The sequence below is a fragment of the Leptosomus discolor genome, chromosome 10, assembly GCF_034619465.1.
Source record: "Leptosomus discolor isolate bLepDis1 chromosome 10, bLepDis1.hap2, whole genome shotgun sequence".
NCBI classification, from domain to species: domain Eukaryota; kingdom Metazoa; phylum Chordata; class Aves; order Leptosomiformes; family Leptosomidae; genus Leptosomus; species Leptosomus discolor.
The window spans coordinates 2,590,970-2,616,272 of NC_141400.1; the positions used below are offsets into that span (position 1 = coordinate 2,590,970).

At 45.0% G+C, this 25,303-nt stretch overlaps 1 protein-coding gene across 1 annotated transcript in view; it reads right to left on the minus strand.

Moving 5' to 3' along the window:
* CTNNA1 (catenin alpha 1) overlaps positions 1-24,204 on the minus strand; it is a 118,698-nt gene extending 94,494 nt beyond the window's left edge. Inside the window, exons 1-3 of the mRNA XM_086471074.1 lie at positions 24,175-24,204; positions 8,006-8,112; positions 5,570-5,765 (exon numbers count right to left, since the gene is read on the minus strand). Of these exons, the coding sequence (XP_086327200.1) occupies positions 5,570-5,765; positions 8,006-8,110 (301 nt within the window). The 5' untranslated portion in view covers positions 8,111-8,112; positions 24,175-24,204. The remainder of the gene's footprint in view (positions 1-5,569; positions 5,766-8,005; positions 8,113-24,174) is intronic.
* Between the last annotated feature and the right edge of the window lie 1,099 nt (positions 24,205-25,303).

The following is a 25,303-nucleotide window of genomic DNA, read 5'->3' on the forward strand; positions in this document are numbered from 1 at the left end:
GTACAGGAAGCTTTTCAATTTTAACAACTTTTTTTTTAAACTACTATTTTAACTACTCAAAAATACCCACAACTGGAGAGCCTTACTTACTGTTAAGCAATTAATATCCTGCCCTGGAAGAGTTTCTAGCACCCAAGCACTCCCCACCTTCCTTCATAGCTAAATACAGCCCAAACACAGCTGCCAGCCTGTCCAACCAACTACATCAAAATACCCAGTTTTGTCCAAACGCTCCCTCCTATGTAACACCCTTCCATCATCATAAATAATATGATGAAGAGTGGCACACAACATTTTAAGATAAAAAATATGCTACCTCAGTACTGTGACATATGAAAAAAGCTTCTGTCCAAGTACAGATCAGCTATAAATATAAATGTAAAGCTATCCCTTACCCAACCTTTTGAGGAACACAACTCAGTATTTTAAAAAGTGTTATAAGGCTCAGATTTCCAGATGGGTGAAAGACGACGCATCTCCAATGCTGAAAAACTGCAAACAGCCATGAGATTATAAAACCACTACACAGCTGACATGACCCTTTCTTTATTCCTTCTGGAAGAGGATAATAATAGTGAAATTAATGTCACCACCTCAAGTATGAAAACCATTAACAATCTCAGGATTTAAGGACACATGCCAGAACGGAAATTCACTATAAATGTTTCCTCCCTTATTTACTTATATGTAAAATTCCCACTTTTCTCACTCCCAAAGGACAGGAATGCTCTTTTCACTTATTTGTTATTTAAAACAACTTAAAGAAGTGGCTACTCACTTCATCTGAGCCTCAGAAATTGCCACCAAGGTTAAAAACCAAAATTATCCTCTACCCAGCTCTTAAATTGCAACCTTACAAGTCAGTCCTGAAATAAAATGCTATTCCTTTTTAACAAGACTTTAGAAGATTCAGTAAGTTTCAAACAGCTTGTCAGGGTGTCAAAAGATAACCAGCTTCCCAGAATTAAAGGAAGATTATATTTAAAGTCGCTGCATACATATATTTCTCTGCAAATTAAGGAAAGCTGGCTTTCAGACTTCTTTTACAAAGAAAAAGCAACATGGGGTAGTTATTTTAGCTAGGCTCAAAGGGTAAAAGGGAACTCTGCCCTGGCCCAGGTATGCAGTTACTGCGTCATGTGTGCCCATTAGCAGTTCAACTTGGATCCAGCATAATCGTCTTACTTTCAAATTTGAACCAGAAGTAACGCAGCAAGTTTGAAAGCAGGATTTCAAGAGTTAAAAGAAATGCACTGCAGAAGAGTCAGAGCATGAGAGACAGATTATACAGCTGGTACGAATTCTTATGAGTAATCTGTTTTTCCAATATAACCTTAGATTTTCACTAGATATTACAAGGGAAAGATAATAAAGCAGAGTCGAGAAGAGGCAAAGGTAGCCATACTATGATCTTGTCAATAAGCACTAAGAATTCAATTAAATCTAATGGAACAAAGCCCATTTCAGAAATAGTAAGATTTTAGTCCATCAAAAGAAAATTACCATTTTCTAGTCTCATTCCCCCCATGCCCACAGGGTCTGACAGCACTATTAATCCTCCTCAGCAGCACGGTACACGATGACCATGACAGAGGGGGCTCTCTTTATACGGACACTGACGGAAAGGGAAAGCAGCAGAGATGACAGGCAAGGCAAGGCAGGGAAGACCTAGAACACACACAGTCACGGATGCCTTTTTTTCCCCAAGCTAGAAATCGGTGCCCAGACATCACCTTGTACCCTTCAGCACCTTCCAGTTCAAAGCCCATCTCCAGGCTGCTTTGCCGGCAATATCAGAAACATGAGGAGTGCCATCAGGCCCCACCTCTGCCTGCTCACAACACCCTATGACCATCCCTAGAGGCTGCCCGTTCCCCCCCAGACCAAGGCAAGCATGAAATCAGTTTCCAGACTCTACTAGACTGGATACTGTGGTCTTGTCTCACCACTAATACCACCTTCAGTGTCCACCATGAGTGTCACAACAGGCTGCCCTCACGTTCTACTGTAAAGGACAAGGCCCTGTATCTCCTTGTGCCCTATCAACGTGGGAGGTGATACGTACGGAAACAAAAGCTTCTGTTAATTCCTTAATCCTGACTTCAGCTAAATCCATATACTGCCCTCAACACTCCTCCTGCAGTTTGCCAAGAGCCATCTCAGAGCTCCCTTACGTTATGGCTTTTCAAAGATCTCGAGCCCTTGGCTGGAAGATTACTTCCAATACCAGTGGTACACTTCTAAAACATTTTTTCTTGCAGGAAAACAACCGAGAACTCCTTCTACTCTTCCAAGAAATTAAGCTAACTGGTCGTAACAGAATTTAAAAGTTGAGTTTTCCAAGAAGAATTCAGTGTTTAACTTCAAGTTATTCTGCAACTGGCCTCCTCCTGTTCCTTGGAAATCCTTAAGCCACGCATCTGATGTGAAGCACAGTTGAAAAAAATGCTTTACCCTTTCATGATTTGCCTCACTGTTCAGTTTTGGAGAAAGCTTCACTCGGAAACACAGGGTGGAAAGACACCATGCTGAATCAGTAGGTTCACTCCCCTGCATTTGCAACCATAAAACAGGATCAAAGTCCGCAAAATGCACAAAACCAATCATCCATTCTTACCTTAAGCACAGGCTTAAGCTTTTTAATTTCAAGCTTTACTTTCTGGTCTTTTACGTAAAATTACCATAGGAAGAAACACAACCATAAGAGCTCAGCTAACACCCAGGATCTTCACACTAGCACACACGTATAGAGGCAGCAAGCTATGGTCATCAGTACTCCAGGAGAAAAGGAATAGCCTGGTCAGCGTGACACGAAAGAAGTTTCCTTCTCGACCTCAGAGTTTGCAACTCATCTCAGTGCCAAGCACTGGGGTAAGAAACCAGTTTGGTTCCAAACCACATCCCAGCAGCACCAGAAGAGCTGACCATTTCAATGTACAGTCAGTCTTCGCTGCTTCATACGAATGTAAAACCCTACAGAGAGCTTAGAGTGGGGAAGATAAGACTGCGCAAGACCAGTATTGTCCCTTCCATGACCCAGCAAAACTCCAATGGCAGAAATTAACCTAACAAAGGCTGTAAGGATGCTGAAATTACACCAGACATTTTCCCAGTATTAAGTCTTTTCTATAACCACAAGAGGATCTGTTCTGAAAAACACTTCGGTTCTTTGTCTCCACTATTCTGTTCAAAATTTTATTTTAAGGTATTTCATGACTTTAAAAGTCAAAAGTCCAAAACCTTAAAGCGCCAGGAGTCTTTAGGTTATTTCATGAACTAGTTTAATATTTAAAGCAGGTTGTAATTTATTCTTCCATTGCAAAAATCAGGAAGACTTTGAAGATCCACTTATATTGATTTAGTATGTAGCCGTACTATCATTCATTCTAAATAGCTCTTTTCACTTCTTTGTTTTTACCCCCAACAAATGGGATTTTATGAACAAGCATGCTCACTAAAATCATGTACCCTCTTAATCTTCTTCTTGCTAGGCTAAAAAAAAAATTTTTAATTTTCTCTGATGAGACAAATTATCTATTGTCCTAATCATCTTCATAACCTCTGTCTACATTCATTCATCTTTTTTTATTATGGTAACTAAACCGCTCCCTACTCTAAATAGAGACGTTATTAATTCTATTTTCCTGTCTTCTGCTGAAGATAAATGGTGCTATACATCTATAATCCCACCACTGCTGTCAGACACACAGATGCTGCCAGTTCATGACCACCCTACTGCTGACCAGATTCTCCTCTCCACTTTTGCCTCCGCATTGCAAAAGGCAAATAAAGGCACCAACACCCGGAGGTTTTGCACAGGCTTTGTATTGCACTTCCCTCATTTCTCCAGTTCATGAATTCAACTGGTCTACCACAATACTGGAAATGCTTCGGAAGGGCACGGACTGTACACAAACACGCACACTGAGTGTTTGTATCTCCTTGCTATCAGTCATTAGCGCTACTGAGAACTGCAGCCCTCCCCGGGGCAGTGGCAGCAGTAAGCCTTCCCTCTGTTGTATCTCATTTTTCACTGTTTGCTTCTCATTTCCTCAAAGGTTTGTTTGTTTTTTAATTTCCTCACAAAGAGCTGCTCTGCTAAACCTGATCAAACACTGGCACCGCGATGGGGCACAGGCTTTTATCGCCGGTCGTGCTGCCCCAGCAGCCCAGGCCTGCTGCCACCGCATCCCCACAAACGGCAGTGGGCACCAGTTGTATTCAGGCAAATCACTCCAGTCTAATCCTCACCCCCCCAGCTTCAGAAAAGATATAGCTAGCTCCCCTGCACACCAGACTTCAGGCAAGCTGCAAACAGTAAAGAGGGAGGAAGAAGTCAAACGACATTAAGGTGAGAAGCTGTTTCACTCCAGCACCTCTCAGCTGTGAACTCCACCTCCTCTGTCAAAGATCAACAGAGCAGGGACATTTTGGCACCAAGTCTGTGCGTAGCCTCAAAAATCAAGCAGGGGCCAAGAAACAAGAGAAAGGGTCATCCTGAAGGTTTTTCTGTCAGTCTCTCCTTCCTACCAGCTTCTCGCTATAATACACAACTACAAATCCAGCTAAGGGAACCTCTCAGTCACGAGGACTGAGTACAGCTCCCTCGCTCACTGCTATAGCTAAGGTATTTGAAGGTACTCACAGATGAGCTCTGACTCTCAAGTCTGAGCAGCAATCAAGCAAGCACCAAGAATTAAAGGCTTCAAGACAAAGGGGTCTCTCTTGCTGCTGTTTGTTGTTGTTAAATTAAGCCAACTCAATTAGCCCCTTATATTGCAGCCTTCTTATGTCGATCTTTCTTTGGTCTGTCAACCAGGCTCATCCAGAACTTAGAACCATTTTCAACCAATATTTCATCGCTGTGCAACTTCAGCTACAGACAAGTAATTAATGCTAATGAGTTTTCCTTTTTTTTGCAGCAGCAGCAGCAGCCATCACCATTAATACCAGTTGACTGGGTTTCACTGAAGCATAGAAAAGGCTCATGACTGGAAGAATGATAAATGATTTATGAGCAACAATATTTACTTTGGAGTAAGCCAGCTCCATAGGCTTTTCTTGCAGGTCCTCTCCAAGACAGGAAAAAAGAAAATGATAAAAATCAACACTAGATGTGGGGGAGGAAGCCTGGAATATTTAATCGAGGTCCTCGCGTTCTGTTTGTTGCTGTTTACATTTTGCATATTCAAGACACCCGGCTCTGTCAAGTCAACACTCAGCTCTTCCTCCTACAATGCTGTTTTGTACACATTCAGATATTGAAGAAGTTATTGACATATTTGAGACATAGTTCCATAATGTTTATAGGCAGGCAGGGAGTTTACTTTTTAACCTAAACAGAGTTTTAAGCGCTCTTCAAAGAATCGTCCCTTCTGCTTCTCTTTGCAATCTCTACTTGGGACACCCAATTTCCAGCTCTGTCCAGTTCATACTATCGCTCAAGGAAGCCAGCAAGACCCGCCCAAGGGGAGAGGCGCAGTCATTGGAAATAACAGCAAAACAGAAACAGTTCTACTTACCCCGAAAAGCCCACAGTTTTTCGAGCTATCAGGCACACAGCTCTTACCTTGCTTACGAACATCTTCCACAGCCGCTACTAGCTCCTCCTTAAGGAACTGGCTCTCCTTTGCAATTTTGTCTCCTTTCTCCAGGAAATTCTCTGTTGCTTGTTCAACTGAAGCAGCCAAAACATGGGCCTTTTTCGAACGCCCTCGCTTTTTATTAGAGGGGCCCTTGTTGCTAGTGTTAACCAGTGTTGTTACCTAAAAGGTACAGATGGAGGGGAAAAAAAGCACCAAAAAAAATGAAACAAATTAGAAGTTTATCTATTTGACAGCAAGGTCACAGGTATTTTTTTCTAGACAGTGTACTGCTAATACCAGCACTACTGCCAGCTCCAAAGGTTAAACTCACAAACAAGTGTTTTTCACGTCTCTTTAAACATTACCATGCTTCTTGATTCCTTAGATGAGCATTATAAATTCAGCTAAACTGCTTAGAGATTTTCCTTATCAGCAGCAGACCTGAAAATTTGACTTTAAGAACTGAGTTCTACTTGTATTTCTGACGAACTACAGCCTCAGTAACAGGCCAGAGCCTTTTGGCACCACATAAAAAAGAAACCAAGTTGGGAATAATTGGTTTGGGGTAGCTCCACAAACAAGGTTGAAGCCATTATCTACAGACATCTAGCAACACAGTATCTTTTCAGTCCCAAACAGCACTATAGCCAACGGGCTAAACGCAGAGCAAAGGACTTCCTAGATCTCGTTATTTCCCTAAAATAACCAGAACTGAACTCTCACCATCCTCCTGCAATCAAGAGAGACTTCAAGTTTTACGTTTGAGACTGAAATCCTTTAGGAGCTGCTCACCAGCAGGCAGATGACCACCAGGTACTCCATTAGCTCAGGATTAGGATCCATCCCCTTCCGTCAAATACGGAGAGATGTCACAAAATCCACACACACCTTTCCATTCACCTTCCCCCCCACCCCGGCCTTTTTTTTGTTAAGTCTAGGAAAATGCACACAAAGCTACTTCAGAGGGACATTAAATTACAACACTAAAAACGTTACTGCTCTGGAAGACCCGAGGACTGCTGATGTAAAGGTCCACAGAGCAGAATCCATCTTCTCAGTAGGCTGATTCAGAGAGGGAAAGCGATCAGTTGGGAATATTGCTGTGGGTTAATGGGAGCATTTGTATGGGGTAGCCTCAGTTCATCATGTACTACAAATAAAGAACGAGTTGCAACAAGGCAACTCACTCTACTTTGCTCTCTGTATTTTGCTAGTCACGTCATTCACAAAATTTGTTATTACCAGTACAGCCTATTGTGCTACTTGATAAATACATTACAGACACCAAACTTGGACAAAAAGGTCCTATAAACAAGTTTGTTCATTTAAGTTTCCCAAATTAGGACAATTTCTCTTAAGGAAAGACTCCATCAGTAACTCCAGCTAAAAAGCTATATAGCAGATCATCCAATTGCCCATCTGGAGGGAACAAACGGCAGGTACAGACAGCAGCCTGGTGATTAAAGGGATGTTCGTACTGGAAACAAAACTTCATCATTGCAGTTTGTGCTTAGCGGAAGTGTCCAGCTCACACTGTCATTTAAAATATTCCCTATTTCACAAAAACAACACTAAAGAAGATGAATTAGCTGTCACCAGTGCACCTTCTCTTCCAGACCTCCAAGGAAGTCTCTTCCAAAATCTTCAAAATGCCCAATACATACAGCTTACATTTACAAGCTCTAGCTTTCCTGTATTCTCCAGTGCATTTCACTGGGCAATACACCACGCAGAAATAAGCTTTTATTCACAAAACCAGCACAAAGCATAGGCGGAAAGAAAGCATGCACATCTTGTAAAAGATATACTGAAACCGTAAGGAAGGCCATAAAAGCATACTCCTGGGGTGGAACTCTGTTAGGAAGGGTCAGTAGTCTATTTACAACACAAGGCCGTTCTAGACAGGTTGCGAACATCCCCCACCACTCATTTCACCATTTCCCTGAACCTCCTTCCAAAGGGAACTCTAAACACAGGTAAACCCAAAGAAAAAAAAACTTAGGAAACCCTACTTCTTGCAAGTACTAACTAAAGCCTTTTGTCATTCCCAAATACCCTTTTCTAAACAGTACATAGCACAGCTTTTAAAGACTCAATAAATGAGCAGCATACCACCCGAAACGTAGGTGAGAGACAGCACAGCAGCAATGGAATATCAGTTACTAACATGCATTTCTGCACTTCTAATTGAAATACTGTGTCTTATCAGGTGCTGAAGAAGCACAGTCTTTCTAGACTCATACCCAATAACTCTGCTACAATAAAACTGAACAAAGAAAACACTTGTGCACTTCTTCCCATCTTCAGTTTTTTAGTGTTTTTACTTCTGAAATTTAAGCTTTGGAAGTTACTTAACTGAATTAATACTTCAAAACAGGTCAAGAACCTTATGAAAGTTCCCCCCCTCCACGTTTTCCTACCTGTGTAACAAGAGGCTCAAGTAGTCTTTCAACCGCCAGCGTTCTTATCTCCAAGCTTTTGGGGTCCCATTTGAAGTTAACGTTGCCTGCAGTAACAGCAGTCATTTCTAGAAGAAAAGAGTTATATGAATACAATTTTTTTTTTAGTTAATGCTGTCTGAATGTATTTTTAAAATAATTTAAAACAGAGGCTATTAAAGAGACAACACGGCCATTCAATGCAAGTTAAGGTTATACTGTCTCCAGAAGCACCAGTTCTGGTTCAACTGGTGATAGTTTAAAAAACTGCTTGTTATGACAGTATACAGAAGTTACCTGTATGTTTTGGTTAGTAAATAAAAACAAAACCAAACCAAACCACACCAAGACCTATCCAAACACCGCAGTATTTTATCAGAGCAGTGACAAGACAAGCAACGTTCAGTCTACTCATCAGAGGTCCCCAAGTGAGGGAAACAGACCTCACAGGTAAAGGGGCACCCAACGCACCAAGCTGGAGGCTAAGCAAATAACCCCTTCCCAGTTTCCACTGCCTCCCCCAGGGCCAGCCGTCCTGTGCTCCCAGACGGGCTTGGGACACAGCCCAAGGTCCTGGGGGAGCAGAAGGGAACAGCTCAACTTCAACAGCACCAGAAAGCTGCCAGTTTTCACAGCTTCACCATGAGTCACTACCCCAAACACTTTGTCAAACCACGAGTGACGTTCTAACTCAACTCATCCAACCTACCCGCTCAGACAATTCACCTTTGCAAGCACAAAGGTAAAATCACAGAATCATAGCGTGGTTTGGGTTGGAAGGCACCTCAAAGATCATCTAGTTCCTACCCCCCTGCCATGGCAGAAACATCTCCCACTAGACTAATATTCAAAATTGCCAATATAAAGCCAGAAAATCCAGTTGGTTCATATTTAACAGATTATGTATCTACTACACTTCCCCTTAAGATTTACATAGGAGGGAAAGCAGATTTGCATGAAGAGATCTGTTCAAAGCTGTCACTGAGCCATTCTGTCCCATTACAGTTTTGTATCAGCATCCCAACGGAACAACAAATATGACTGCGGGAAAAGTTTAGTAAAACTACTAGGACAGCTCTGCTTCTGAAACCAGTAGCCAAAAAAAAACGAACTACAACAGAACCCAGCTCTTCCTGCCTTGGGTTGCCCTCAAAAGTCAAGATTAGACTAAATCCACATTTGTAATCTTTAAAAAAGGGGGGAAGGAACGTACATTTCCAAAGTCTTCTTCCACTCCTTTTTCTTAGCACCTACTGTTGAAGTTGTTTTAAAAGCTTATTAGCCAATATTTTTAAATCCGACTCTGGACAGGGCACTGTCTGCATAGCATCTCAGCAGACAGATTGCTCTGACAGCACCAGATGTCCCCAAGCTGCCAGACGAGCACAACGTCCCATTGTTTTTCAGAAGCAGGAGGCAAGGCACTAATTTTGGTAACCAACGATGTTTACAACACATACCAACAACCAACCGTTCTATACTGACGCTGACAGTTAAACATGCAGAAACAGCACAGACGTGGCTGCTTGTTTCCCATTGAAAAATAAAACCTCTCAGGCACTCGAGAAGCTCAGTCTGAGAGGGTGACAAGAAGTCAGGGCTTAGTGTCACCTGGCTTCAGCCAACAGCACCTTCCCGGCAGGCTGATCCCGAGACATTACGTCTGCTCTCTCACACCACGGACACCACACAATAGATTAAGTACTCACAACACTACTAAAAACACATCTTTGCCCTGAAAAGCCTACACGCTGTCATACACTGAAGTACAACTTTGCAAGGTGCAAAGCAGGAACATTCACCTGACCTGCATTCAGCTTTCCACTTACGCCCACGCTCCGCATGCCCACACTGCTGGAGAGACAGAAGACTCAAAAAACTGAAAGCTTAAAAAAAAAAATAAATAATAGCAAGAGATTGATCCACGCTAGCATACACAGAACATTTCTGATGGTTTTAAAAGCTTGAAGGTGCGGATGAAGGGACCCAGCTCCCACAGCAGAAGGCAGCCCAGGCTGCAGTGAGCTGACTGCAGGAGGGTGGAGGATGGCCACCTCCTCTTCCTCACGCCACCTCTGACACTTACCACCACATCCTGTGAACTCACAAACTATCCTTCTCTCCCAATCACCCCCTTGCTCTTTTGCTGCTCTGGCTTTGCATTGGCTTGTGCTACGGCCCAGATACTGGCACAGGGCAAGCCGTGAAATGCCCTTCACCCCCTGGTAACATCCTACCCTCAACAAGGTATTTCAGTTTTATTCCCTCCTGATTAGCTCAGCCTGAATGCTTCCTACATAGGAAGTCAAGAAAAATAGGCTGAAAGCCTTTATGGTTTCTGAGAAACATACCCAGGGCTCTGGAAAGCCCATTAGGTTTCTAGGTAGAAGCTGTTTCTATGTATTTAATGCTGTTATGCCTCTCGCAGAAACAAAGTGCAATACAAGGTAACCGTGAGAAGATATATTAATTGTATTAGTAGGATAATGAAGACAATTCATCTGAAAACACGTTAGTATGATAGCTCACGAACTGGCCAAAAGTAATAGACTATAAAACCACTTAGTATGAACTTTATTGAAATTTATCTAAAAAGCGTAGGTCGATATCAAATACACTATTTGGTAGCAGTGACTTGGATATCACTTGTACATTGTAGTAAATATGTTTATTCAATTAAATACTTGTGAAGAATACAGTAACAGGCTATAGCTTGCAAACACATGTGTGAATGGGGTGGGTTTAGAAGAGAAAAGAAAACAGTCAGGGCCACACACCCACCACAAGAACACCGATTCTCTGGGACCCGTCTTGTCCCCGTGACTGCTGCAGTTCTTGCCTCAGTGATTTCAAACACGGTAACAGGCAGTAAACCAAGCCAGAGGACACCGTAGCAGAGCACTCAACTGTTGGCTCTTGGGAGAGCACACAAGGATTCCCACACCACCTGCAATAAGCCAAACATCTCAAAGAGAGAGAACATCCTCTGAAGACAGACCCAACCGCGGGCCGGGGTAGCACTGGTTTCAGACAGCTGGGATGGCCCAGCCAATATGGGAACAGGTTCTCCAGGCCAGACCTACTGCCCAGGACACGCAGCAGTGCCAGCACTCGGAGGAGGAACTTCAAGGACAAAGCAGCACAGACCACACAGCGGAAGAGAGCAAACGACACTGAATCTGAAGTGCTGCAATATATAGAAAGACACCACCGCACAAGGAGTTGCGGTTGCCCAGCCTGTGGTTTCATAAGCAGCAGGAAAGATGCTTAAAAACCAATGTTCATCCTCCCACACCCCTCTAGGAACTTATTCCCATCTTCACATCACACCCCCTCTGTACTGGCACAGCTTTCCCCACGGTTGAGCGATTAACCAGATGGGGAAGAACTGATTTGGCTGGAGGGAAAGAAATCCATTTTTGCAGGGTGGGCAGAGATCCCCATCTGGTTCACCGTGCCACCGCAAATACTGCTGAGAGCAGAACCGGCGATGACAAGAGGAGATGGCTACGTCAGCTGGCACCGTTGGCAAAGCCCTTCAAGTGGAAGCACAGTGGATGCCACAGCTGAGTTGACCCAGGTGCCACCGAAAACAGAGCATCAAGCAGAGCCACTGCAGAGAGCGGGAACGACCTCCCAGCACGTGGCACACAAAGGCCCAACTTTAAACATGCTCACGGCCCGCTACGTTAACTGCAAACCCTGTAGGTTATTACACTGGTCTTGATGGTGCTCATTACTGCTGTAGATGGTTCAAGAGTAACACAATTGTATCTCACTGGGGTTTAGGGTGCTTGCAAGGACAGAAGGGTGGGGAAAGAACAGGAGTTTAAAGAAGTGACCTCCAGATTCACCTGTTGCCTCCAGAAGCTTCACAATTTCCAGCCAACAAGCAGCTCTGCAAGCAGAGCCATCCCAGGACACTTGCCCCTTGCTTTATACAAAGAATCAAGACCTCTCCAACAGCTAAATCTTAAGACAAGGTTTCCATTACACTTTACCCTACTTTAAGCAAACAGTGCCACAGCCCTACTGCTCCTTTCCCTGCCACTAACCTGCCCCGAACGGGCACCCACATCGGCACCTACCTGATGCGGTGAGCCATTTCAGGGAGCTAAAATGGTCTCAGAGGAAGCCAGTAGCTACAAAAATTACCTTACCAGCTCAGTGTCCTGAAGGAGGAGGTGGGTCTGCAGCAGCACTAAGAGGAGCTCTGTCCCTGAACTGCATCTCAGGGCAGGTCCCAACCCTGCTGGGAGGGGTGAGGGCACAGCCCTGAGCAGAAGGGTATATTAAACGGCTGGCACTCCATGTAGACACCACTTCCAACGAGCTGGCCTGCCGTGAATACACTGAAGGTGACTATGCACAGTGCTCTTTCCAAAAGGCACAACTAAAGGTTGTCGTGTTTTCAAAAACTGGTGACTTAAGGTTTTAAGAATAACTTCAGATACCTACCTCCAGAATACCGGCATGCAAATCATTTCTAGACTTTAGCAAGCATAGGAACGCAGCTCCATGGCTTCCTCGCCGAAATGTCCTGAAGGCACCCAAGGCTTCTCAAAAAGCCCATAAAGAAGGATTATTTCAACAGCGAGCTCTGCACACCCACAGAATCACGGAAGGACCTAGTGCTCGTGGTCCTGTTTTTCCGGGTGGCGCTCCCACGCGCACCCGAAGGCGGTGCTGGCTGTATCTGAGGCACTACTGAGCCAGTATGTTCAACCTGCTCTGCACCAGGAGATCCTCCGGCCTCCTGACCTCTGAACCATAGCAAATCTCTTTTGATTCCACAGCAGAAGATCTAACTGCCCACATCCTATGCTGAAACTTAAGTCCCACCACCTCGTGCTACCTGAAGAGTCTTTTACATGCCATCTTCTATCAGTCTCCAAATTTTAACTATCCCGACAGGCTGCTTTCTAATAGCTTTTAACTGCACTCACTGCTCTCTTTTGGTTTTTCTTAAAGAAGACAGCATTCAAATAGCAGTTTCACTAGCACAGCAGGGGGCTAACCTGGGCCAAGCAGAACAGACCACATGCTGAATTCGGGCATCACACTATGCAAAAAGCCTAACAAGAGAGCACGGTACAAGAACGTTTTATACCTGAGAGAACATTCTGCATTTTAACATCCTTTCTCTTACCCAGCTGGTTGTTCCCCATTTTGTGCAGCTGATTGTGCCCAGGCACAGCAATATGTATTTGATTGTATTATTTTGCGGCTTATTTCTTTCTCTCGTATTTCTTTAAGTAGTCAGAGTCATTTTGAATGATAATCTTGTCCTCTACAATGCCTGCAGACTGTCTTAGGATATTCTGTGCAACGTAATGACAATGGCCCTTATTCCATCACCGAAGTCATGAGGATGGAACTTGACACAATGACCCAGCTTCATCTTCCAGCCAGGAAATGAATCAGCTTCCCTGTTCCCACGGGAATCCCTTTGGGTTTGTCACCCAAGTACCTAACCCCATCTGATAACCAGGATGGACCCTTTACCCATGATGAAGGTAGAAGATAAGACAGCAGATAAAGATCTGTGGAAACTGGGTATCTTAACATACACTGTTAACACAAATCTTCTGAACATTTTTGGTTTCAAAAAGGTTAAGGCACATTTCTTATTAAACCAAGCTCACATGCAGGGTTTCATCATGCCTTGCCTCAGTTCAAAACTGTCTTCCATATACCTAAGAGTAGCCGGAGGTGGAAAAAAAAAAAAAGTTTCATTCTTTCCCTTCACAGTCTCCAAACAAATTTGTCTGCCCGTTCCACAAATAAAGCAATACTCCTCTCAGCAGCTGAAAAGCTGCTAGTCAAGGATGTTTGGTATACGTGCTGCTTTAAGGAGGATTTAAGCAGGTTTGATTGAAGCTGGTTTTATGTAATGCCAAGTATACACAACTAAAACCAGAGAGACATCCTCTTTTAACATAGCCTTCAACCTTAAACTTCATCTGCCCAGCTACCAAATCTTCTCCCCTACCACAAATGTGATAAAGGTACCACCTCCTTACAAATCCTTACTATTAGAATTTCACAATCTGAAATATGAATACAAACTCAGAAGCTGCAATGACTGTATTCGTTGATGATCAAAAGATTTCTGCCATTCGTGTATATTGAACTTTGCTACACATTTTTCCACAGACTGTAGTAACCAGCCAAGTAAAAAGAAGAAATTGCAGCTCAGAGAAGCCTATTTGTCACCAGCACCATTCCAGATCCAGCTCCCATAATGGTTGTCATATGTTTTTCTCTCTGTTGTTCTTGTGGAGAAGGCCTACAGAGAGGCATCTGAAACTGCTCACCAGAAAGCACGCACAGCCAGCAACAAACAGATGCTTCTCTGCTTCCCTGTTTGTTTAGCAAAACTTTAGACCTTGCTACTGAGTTAAGACATGCGACCTAATCCAGTGTCCCCACAAAAAAAATCAATGAAGATAACAACTCTGTTTTCTCTTCTACACAGGTGTTACCTCCCGCCTGTTGCTTTCTTACCGAAGCCAGCAGCGTGCCACAGAGTGCCCGGCACCTTTTCCCTCTGGAAGCACAGCCCACCCTACACCACACAGCAGCACACGACAGCAGGCATGGGGCACATCACCAGATTAAGATGCAACACACTTTCCAAAGCAGTATGAGCCACCTCCTACCAGCTTCCCAATTGCTATAGTACTGTGGATTCAATAACTTGTTTTCATTCCAAAATCAGGAACGCACTCTGTAACAACAGGTTTTTCACACCTTCATTTCAGTCTGGCTATCATCAAGAGGATGGAAGGCATGCTCTGCACAAGCAGCTTCATTGTGGTGTTCCTGGGACCACAGCAGTGATTTCACAGCTACAAATAAACGGTTTTTTGGAGACACCAGTGCTAACAGCAGCCTCTTGCCTTCAGTTACGTAAGCGTTAGGCTCGGATCCTTTTATTTTTGCCAGGATTGTTTTGCCTCAAAGGAGCTAGAAAGGAGGTGCATGGCAAGCCAGTTCACAAGCACAGGCAATTAGTGGTTTATTTATGTCACGCTAAGGCTCCAGCTCATGGATGACATCCTAAAAGAATGCAAGAACCAAACTCATGCTTATACCCATTTAACTGTCCAGATGGATATCCCGCCGTGTCCCAACAAGCATCCGATTTATTTCTGCACAGTTTTCTATTTCCAAAACACAAGCAGGATTCCAACTACACTAAGAAAACTGATAATCTCAAGACTCTGCTTTAGAAGACACCCATGCTTTTTCTAAATCAGAGAACCTCCTATATAACTAAGATTAATTTTAACATTCTGCAAAACTTTATGTTTGGGAAAGGGAGAGGACAGGTCATGAGCAGTGAGCAACTACTATTATCAACAAACCATTCATTCTGACTTCACAATAACGTTGGTGCACAGTATGCTGAAGGCCTGCAATACTAACACCATGAAAGATAACTTCCAACACCAAAACAAGTGATCCCTCGACTCGTAACCACTGCATTTTAGCTGTCTGCTGTTTGGATCAGGACTGTGTCACTCGAGCCATGCAGAAGGCCAACCTACCCACGTTTTAAGCAAACAGCAACATCTTTCATGAGCTTATCCCTGCAGCAATGATAACTTCAAACTCCCAAACGCCAGCCCTCTCGCAGCTGCATTTCTCACGCTTAATCCTATAGATTAACTGTTAGCACTTCCAGACAGAACAAAGGGACTCAGCCTGGAAAGGGGATATGGCAGCCCAGGTGAGACCTGTACATCTGCTGGACCACTTTGAATCAACTACTGAGCCCTTCCAACCTCACAGTGTCTCTTCCCACCCTTGAGGCAGAAACCACGTGAAGCTTCCCTAAAATCATGAGGAAAGAAGGGAAGAACAGCTTACTGCTGCTCTCAGAACCACAGTCCACATTTCAGACCCTAGGGATACACAGTCAGTGAAGGTATAATAACTAGGCTGTGGCTAAAAAGCATGGCTCTTCGAACCCAAAAACCACACTAGCACAGGTTCCAATTACCAACCTTAAGTTAGCAATGAATGCAAGAAGGGGCAACCTCGTAACAAATTAATTTTTGTCACAAGTATTTCTCAAATAAGAAAAAGTTTGTTATAAATTAGCCTACTTTTATCAGTTGGCACAAGAATTTGCCAGTGCTGCAAAAGCAATTCTTGCTTAGCTTGCAAAAGACCACTGATGGCTGGCAATAAAAGGAGAAGAAAACCTGGGTATTTTTGTTCTGATCTTCTTCACTGCTCAATCTGCAATAAAAAGTGCCGTTTAAGCTAGAGTCTCAGAAATAACCAGAATCTGACCCCACTCAAACCGCATTTTCATTCCTAAATTGGTATGTTGTTACGCAACACCCTTCGGTGCTTTTAGCTGACCACATCATCTATATCTAGGCCTTCATTAACAGTTTCAAAACAGCCAGAAGTATACAAACACTGGAGCTGTCTGAGCTGACACACGTTTTGAAAAAATCAGACTCCTATAATTAGAGGTTTGATGAGACAATTTGCTTAAACATGGAGGAAACGGACAGTCTTGTATTAACAGAGACTAAATACCAAATTCTCTCTCAATTGCATGCCCAGCATAGTAGCAACAAAAGACTATGTAACAAAAATTCATAGTGTTACAGGAGTGAAAAAGAGTTCTCCATAGTTTTCTTCATTTGCAGAAGCTGCTAAAGAAGAGCACCCACTGAAGCAAAGAAGAATATGAGTGTAAAGATTCATCTTCTAAAGTTTCTGGAAAAAGTCATTTAGAATTCCTTTTTCAGTCCTTTGATTCAGGAACACTGTCAGTCTTGCCTAAACATGACAAAGCAATTATTTTTTAAAAAAAAAAAAAAGAACAAAACCCACAAGTGATAAGACCAAGAATTTCACTTCATGCTTACAGCAACCTTCAGCAATAACTCTCAGTTATAAACAATGAGTTATTTTCACGGGAAGAACTGCACCATCACCACACGCCCCCAGACAACTCTCAACTTGCAGCTCCACCAACGTCAGCTGTGAGTTAAAGGGGGGGGGGGGGCAAGAAATCACAAAAACAAACCCCAGGAAGAAAAGTGAACATGAATGTAATGCATCATTTGGATGAGTTAAGCATCTTTTAAATGAGTGCAGTTATCCGGCAGAATAAGCAAGGTGGACGCTCTAACACTTGCCATCTCCTCTCCCCGCCAACTGCCAACGAGGCCGCAGACACCGAGAACGCAGAGGGCACTGACTGATGAGGACTTCGCAGCTTCTCTGGAAGAGCAAAGCAAGTAATAGTAAAAACACCCCGCTGCGATTCATTTTTGGATGCCTACCAGAGTTACCTACAAACCATAACCACCTTCTGTCAAGTACAAACTCGCTAAGGGTGCACAGCGGTGCCTGAGAACCAGAGCTAACAACAATCTGCCTAGACAGGAATCCTTTCCAGTCGCTGCCTTAGCATATGGATGACCAAGCAAAGCAACTTTTGTTTAAAAAGAAACCCCACAAATGTCACTGACCCACCCACATTTCATAAAAACAACAGGAAGGAACCAGAGCGTTTGAGAGGAAGGAGTCATTGCTTGGCCGGTCTTGCTGGAAAAAAAAGGGATTTTTAGCTAGCAACACAGCTATTTACTGAATGGAAACCAGCTTATATCTGATTAAAGACATGTTTTTCCTTTCCACCCCTTCTCCTCACCCCCAGGAACAGGAAATAAGACAAAGCTACCGAACAAAAACAGATGAGCTAAGAAATCCTGTTCAATTGGCTTTGCACCAGCGCTTTGCCTCTGGTTTTGCTGAAGACTGCGTCTTTCGCTGATAACCATTGACTTTTCCCTAGGCCCGTGATAATATTCTGTTAAACATAATCAAATTGTCTTAACCAATTCCTGCAAACTAAGTAAAACAGTTTAAAACACCTGATGCTATAGCACTGATGCATACAGACCAGAAATTAATCTTTTTTTCCTTGAGGTTATAAGCTTTTAACCCTACACAACTGATCTGCATTATTCTGTATAAACCTTCTAGCATCCTTTTTTTTTTTTTTTTGCTACTGTTTATTGCATCCGATGTCATTATTTTTTCCCCCTAATCCCAGCTAGGAGAGGGAAAAAAAAAAAAACCCACCCACACAATTGCATTGCACGCTTCACTGTACCAGTACAAAATAAGTGTATTGTGATTGAGGACTCCAGCAGCAGTGGAAGCGCCATGGAGTAACAAATAAGGGCTGTGCTCACTTTCCCAAAAGCCTTCCCCACATCTCCTCTTTCAGGATGCATTGTTTAATGTTAGTTAGGAAATGTGTTTCCAGCTGCAGCAGCAGCGGTTCGTAATTAAACACATCTTCCAAAAAGTGGAAGTGGCTGTAACTACAAAGCCATACTTTGTACAGAAATTTAAACCACTCCAGAGCTTTTCATAAAGCCAAGCCAGATCACTGCCTTTTACTCTCTCAAAAAATACACCGTATCTTTTATTTCACTTGCATGAAGCCATTCGACTCTCAAGCAGGTTTCTAAATTTAAAAGAAACCAAGTCATTGAACAGAGCCTATTGCACACCAGGGAGGGACAGAGGGTCTGCACCTGCAGAGGAGCCCGCCAGCTCAGAGGCCGAGCAGCACTCCCGCCAGCAGCGGCATCGGCCACAGGAGCCGCTGGACAACTCTGCAGACCAGAAGCCAGCCTGATACACAAGCCCAGCCTTGAACTCCTGCCTCAGGAAGCGCCTTCGCTGCAGGAGCTTGGCAGAGCACTCAGGGAAGCAACACTACTCGACTGCCCTTTTCTCATGGTTTTTATTGCTCGTTTTATTGCTCGCCTGTTGCTTTTGCTTTTACGATGACTTTATACACTGCCACCACCCAAGAAAAAGGTGGGGGGAGGATACAGGGGAGGGAAGCCAAATGATGGTGGGGGTCACTAAAAATAAAGGTGGCAAGGGTCAAAAATTATGATCAGCAAAACAAAGGAGGACACCAGACACCACACAAGAGCATCCATCACTCCTCAAAGGCATCAAAGGAGCCAGAGGATACTGCTCATCGGTGTGACACGCAGCGGGAATGGATATGACCCACAGAGTTCCCGTCTTATTCCCTCCTTCTGGTAGTGTTAGCAGCCAGCTTGGCCAAAACCAGGCGAAGGGCTTGTAGTTTAGGGCCTCAGACAACAGCTAGACTAAGGAAGAGTTGATGGGAGCAGAACAACCAAAACCTTGTGATGAGGGTCATGGAGACAGGACCATCCAGGACTAGGCTGGATGGACCTCTCAGCTGTAGTAATCGGATCACACCCTGTGCACAACTTCCAGTTCATCGTTCAACTTCTCATCCTTTAAATGAATCAATAATCTAAGTTTTGAGGTGCTCAGACTCTAAAACACCTGGACATCATGTACTGGGTGAACTGAACTTTATGGTAAATTGCAAATGGGGTTTATACGAGACTTGCTGCTCACATGTATGTCCACAGTCCACTGTGCATTATCCAAGATCGTGAGCGACTCTTCAACATTGAGCAACAAGACATGCCAGGTCTTTAAGTCACGCTAAAGGAAATTAAGTTTTACAAGTATCCATTACAAGGACATGCTTGGAAGAAAGTAGGTAAAGAACAGGCAGCTTGTACCTCTTGATTAGTTGCATTCACATAGAGGAACACCCACTTGTACCTTCTCACTTCTCAGCACACCACCAGTTCTGCCCTCTGCTATTCAACCACACTGATTCTGAATTTGTTATTCTAGTCAATTAAAGAAACCATTTGCCCATCTACAGCTTCAGCTGAAGATCTCAAGAGCCCTTTGCAAAGATGAAGACTGACCTGCTCAGTGTTACGCAGGTTAAACACCATTTTATAGGAATACAGCTCAGCCTTGTTTACATGAAAAATTAAACTGATCCTTTTGGCTATGTAAAGCTACACTGCTAGTGCAGTCCTCGTGCAGACCATCTATTTAAGTGGATCTTCAGTGCTTGTATCATCCAGAAAAAGATGCAGAAAGAAGAGTGTCCCCTCTTACAGCCTTAGCTCTGCATAGTTATCACCTATAAAAGTACCCAGAGTAAACAGTGAATGAAAACGTGTTGAACCGCAGGAGGACTGGGAAAGGCAGTGTAAGGGGGGGGGGGGGGGGGGGGGGGGGGCAGAACACGTGTGCCATCAATGCCACAAGTTCCCAATAGCATTAATACTTGTTGACTTCTTATTAACTGAAAAGAAGCAAATTTAGTATTTACCTAAATTCTCTCTCGATCTTGTGCTGAAAAACAGCAAGGACAGAAGTGTCTGGCCTACACTCCTTCCACATTTCTTTTAGTTAACCTCCAGGAAAAGAAATCCTTCATCAGCGATCCACAAGCCCACCCGTTTCAGTCTCCTTCTGAAAGTAGCTGTTGAAGGCTACTCCAGAACAAGGTGCACTAATAGCTTACAGCCTCTTCCTCCCTAACTTCCACTAACATCTCATTTGCTCCCCAAAATCAGCTCTGCACAGAAATTCTTCTGAAGTATACTCAGTCACATATGTATCTGTTCCATAGCAGGGCACAGATAGCTTAGAAAACTGGGTGTTGTTCGGCAAGAGGCACAGCAGGAGCTCAAGTTGTATCTCGTATTATCAACGGTGAAATCCTACCTGCCCCACTGCTGCTCGCTCTCTAGCTTATTTGCTCTCAATGCCCTCACTGCCTTGGAAACGGGAGTTTAACTCGCTCTTAGACCACAACGTACATCGACACTCCTCCCTCCTCGCATCACTCAACACATTAAAACAGATCTACTGGGGAACCGACTGGCATCCAGCTTGCTTTCATGTCCTCAGTGCTGTTCCACCCTCCACGGTGATAACTGCTATCCCTTTAGCCACAGCTGGCCTCCTATTTCTTTTTTCCCCATCCATAGATGCCTGAACGTAAAGCCTTTCAAAAGAGATTCTCGGGAGTCTAAATGACTAATCAAGCGGCTGTCTAAGTTAGCGAAATTATAACAGAAGGGAATGTCAACAGGCTGAGGGAGAATTTCCCTTTGCAAACGGTGTTAGCCGAGATCTACGTGTTTAATAATTTCTATCATCCTATAAAGCACGGGGAAAAAAAGGTTACTGCCCTCTGATCCCACCAGAGCTATTTATAAACACACAGGGCTAGCAGATGTTTTCCGTAGTACATGTGGGATTAACGAACAAAAATGTGTAATCATGTTTAGGGAAGAGGTAGCTGGCTCTTTAAATAAAAAAAAAAGTCAAGGAGGAATTATGAATCATAGTTAAGTATCAGACCTGCCAACAGAAGAGTCCATACTAACCCACTGCACACCAGACAGCAGAGTTAACACCCATTCTCACCCTGACTGGGAGATAAGGAGTCTCAGTCACTCAAGGAGAAAGATCCCACATACAGTTGCAGTGACGGCACTCCTCCTGCCCTTCACCTCAGTAAATCTGCTTGCACCCAGGTCTGCTCTGCGGCACAGCGGGTCACTCTCAACACTCGTCTTTTCAGCGTTGCTCCTCCAGTAAGTGTGCTGGTATATACAATTTCGTGGGTAGGCTCTATTTTAAGTCTCATACACTGGATTAAAATAGTAGGGTGTTAAAAGTAGTAATTATCAAACATCTGCACTTTCTCTAAAGCTGCAACTCCATTTAACCAATGCATAAGCTATAAACTCACTGAATAGAGCTATACCAGATTAGCTATAAAACTAAATTAGGGTGAATTCCCAGAGTAGTAAAGGGTCCAAATCCTCAAGGTTATGTACACTAAAGTTCCACAGTACAAGAATTATGAGTAATTTCCAGTTAAGGCACAATAACAGAAAACAACAGGCATTCATCACCGTGTTGGATGACTGTTTCAATATGGCACTGTCCTAACAAAATGATATTCAGTCCTCTTTTATTCATCACGCTTCCTTCAGCGTCCAGCAAAGCCAAGAGGTGCGAGTAAAACTGAATACAGCAAGTCCTTTAACAGAAACATCGCAGCCATGTAGGTACTTGCTCTCGACTAGACTTACTATCCACCTAAGACGAGTAGACTGGGTTTGCCACTAAATATTTTTGTGAGCTGAACTAAGTCACTGCGTAAGAAGGGTAATTTAGAAATCAAACAGTAACAGTAGACATAATTTCAAGGCAGGGTTGAAGCTCAACTAAAGCATATTTCTAGCTCAAACAGTTCTACTAACATGGATTCCTCTGCAAGATCAGTTCCTCAATCTTACAGCTGCAGAAGGAAGATATTCATGCTGCTGAAAAAACACAAATTACTTTTCTATTACATCTTTCAGCTAACTATATCAGACCAATGGAAGCCCTACGAAGAAGCTGCACATTAACACCTGCCATTACACAGAAATGCTGGTGTTTCACAAAGCTTGGAAATTTATTGTGAGGTAAATATTTATGTTGGTATTTTAAATCATCAATTTGGGTGCAGGATTTCTAATCCCTGCCCGCTGTGCTCCCCCCCTGCCACCTTGCGTAAACTTTTAATCTCCGATACAGAGGTCTATTATTAGAGCTGGCTGGAAAAAAAAACAAAGATGAAGGCATGCTGTTTATTACGGAGGAGGTTCGGGGTTTTAAAACAAAGCCTAATAAACCTTTGTCTGTTTCTCCTGAGAAAAGTCAAAAAACATTTCCTTGATGTTTTCAAAACTGTTTCTCTGTAAATAAACAGTTAGTGACTCAACATAAAGTTATGCCCTTTCTAAACAAAAAGTTTCAATTCAGCAGGGAGAAAGAAGTCCTACTGAACACTTAACATGGCCTTAGCACCCCAAGAGAGACCACAGGGTACCTAAAAGACTACACGAATTGTAAAGTAAGCCGGGCTTTCACCTCCATTTAAACACAAACCTGCCTACGAACCAACCCAGGAGCTGAAAAAACCCCACAGCCTTTAGCTGGGCTTGAAACTACTCGACGCCTGGTGTAGCCAGCAGGACTGAGGACGTGCGTTAGCACAAGAGTGCAGCTAACAGAGCCTCTCCCACCTCCCCTGCAAGAAAAACGCAGGAAACGAGCAACCGAGGCACCAAGAATACCTTTTGCACAACCCCCATCTCAAAAAACAAAGGGGGAAAAAAAAAAAAGGAGGGGCGGAGGCGGGGGGGGGCAAAGAGCTCCCAGACTAGTTCAATACATATAACCCAGCCATGCCTCGAGTCATCACTCCGAAAGCTGGAATGAGGACACGGTCACGGAGGCTCGTACCCCCGACGGGGCGAGCGAGCGATCGATCACCCTCGCCAGAAGCCACCCGTCGCCTCCTGGGCGGGGCAGGCGGGCCAAGGGCAGGCAGGGAAGCGCCTTGCTCGCATCCAACTCTCCACCGAGCAGAAGTGCGCCACACGCCTTCCTGCGAACTTTCAGCCTGAAAGGTTTCATGAACCAGCATGAGCAACGAGCGAGAGCCGGCTGAGCGGCCCCACCACCACGGGCAGCGGGGGACAAGGGTCAGGCACAAACCAGCGGCTGAGAGCTGACACCTTCTCCCTACTTTTTGGCTGTAAAAAGTAGCACGAAACTTCTTGTCGGCGGAGGAGCAGCATTACCGCATCGTAACAGATTAGAGGTGGGTGTCACAAAACGTGGCAGAGCCAAGCGAAGGCGAGGGGGGGTGTTCCCAGCGGAGAGAGGCTGCGTGTCGTGTATTGAAACAGAAACACCAACTCGGGCGAGAGGGAGGATGCTCATTTCAGCTGCACCGCCAGCAGAAACTCGGGGGCGGGGGGGGGGTCGAAAGCAGGAGGAGCACACAAGGGCCAAAACCAACTCCGTCTCGTCAGCCGGGCGCGCAGCCCTGCCCGGGCCCGGCGCCGGGAGGAGCTTCTCCCTCACCGCCACCGAAACTTCTCCACCAACCGGGCTCGTCGGGCGCTTTTCCTCCGAAAAATAACTCGCACCAACGCAAAACACAGCGGCCTCTCACTTCACCCCCCCCCCCCCCCCTCCAAACCGGCTTCCAGCCACCGCCCCACACCGGCCTGGCCCAGCGCGGCCTCTGAGCGCGCCCGGCCCGGGCCCACACCCCACAGGCAGCGGTGGCGGCTCGGCCCGCTCCCCCCCTCCCTCACAGAGGCGCCTCCCCCCGCCAAAGTTTCCAAGGGAGCGAAACGGGGCGCTACCGAACACCCCCACAACTTTACCGGAGAGCAGGAGGATCGCCTCAGCCTCGCTCCGGCCCTCGGCCGCTTTGTCTCTTCCCCGTCCCGCTGTGGAAATCGGCTCTTCCGGCCGCCTCCCCGCCCCGCGTTCCCCGGCCCGGCCCGGCTGCTCTTCCCGGCGCCGCCCGCCGCGCCGCCCCCGCGCCCTTCCCGGCACCGCCCGCCGACAGGTGAGGGCTGGAGGCGGGAGGGAGCCCCGAGAGGCGCCGGGGGCGCCTCTCGGGGCTCCCTCCCGCCTCCAGCCCTCACCTGTCGGCAGGGTGGCTTCAGCCGTTCCCTGAGGGGCTGTGTCCGGCATGAGGCTTCCCCTGAAATCGCCTCCCCGCCCCCGCGGCCTCTCTTGGATGTTGGGGGAGGGGGGGGATTTTTTTTTTTTTTTTTTTGAGGTAGAATCGACACGTTTTAGGTCCACTTCTTGAGGCAGCGCCTCAGGAAGAGCGGGAGGTGAGGGGGTTTTTGAAGGAGGTGGAGGCTCGGTTCCTGTTTCGTTTGGAAAACCTTTCCAAGAGGAAAGGAAAAGTCTTGTTTTCACGGCAGTGTCTCTAATAACAAGAACATAAATCCCAGAGGTACAAGCAGGGTCACCAGAGACCCTCTCAGGGAGGTTTTAGGGACCCTCCCCAGAGGCGGGTTTGGAGATCGGGAGAGTTGTCTTCAAGCGGTAATTTGTTTCAAAGGTTTCTTCGAAAAGTCTCCATGAGCCTCGTGTGTGAGAGTGACCGTTTTTATCCTACGACAAATTACTCCGTGGTGTGTTTTGAGACGGTTTTTAATACAAATGTCTCTACAGAACTTACACTTGTACTGGATTGTAAAAACAGTTGAATTAATTTAATGCGTTTCATGACTCATTTGCCAGCGCTTCTGAGGTACCTGAATCTTCTCGCTCCATCCTTTGATATTAAACAAAATAGAGAGAGATTGGACAACCTCCCAGGGAAGTGGGTTCATTCAAGGTACATAGCGTAGCTGAGGGAGACAAGCAGCCCGTGCGGATTCCCGAGGGGGACGGTCCCCAGGTCAGCTTCACGGCAAAGGCACGCCATGGTTCAGGACCGTGACTTTCCCCTGGGTTCTGGCTCGATGGCGTTAGCAGGGCTGTGTTCCCTAT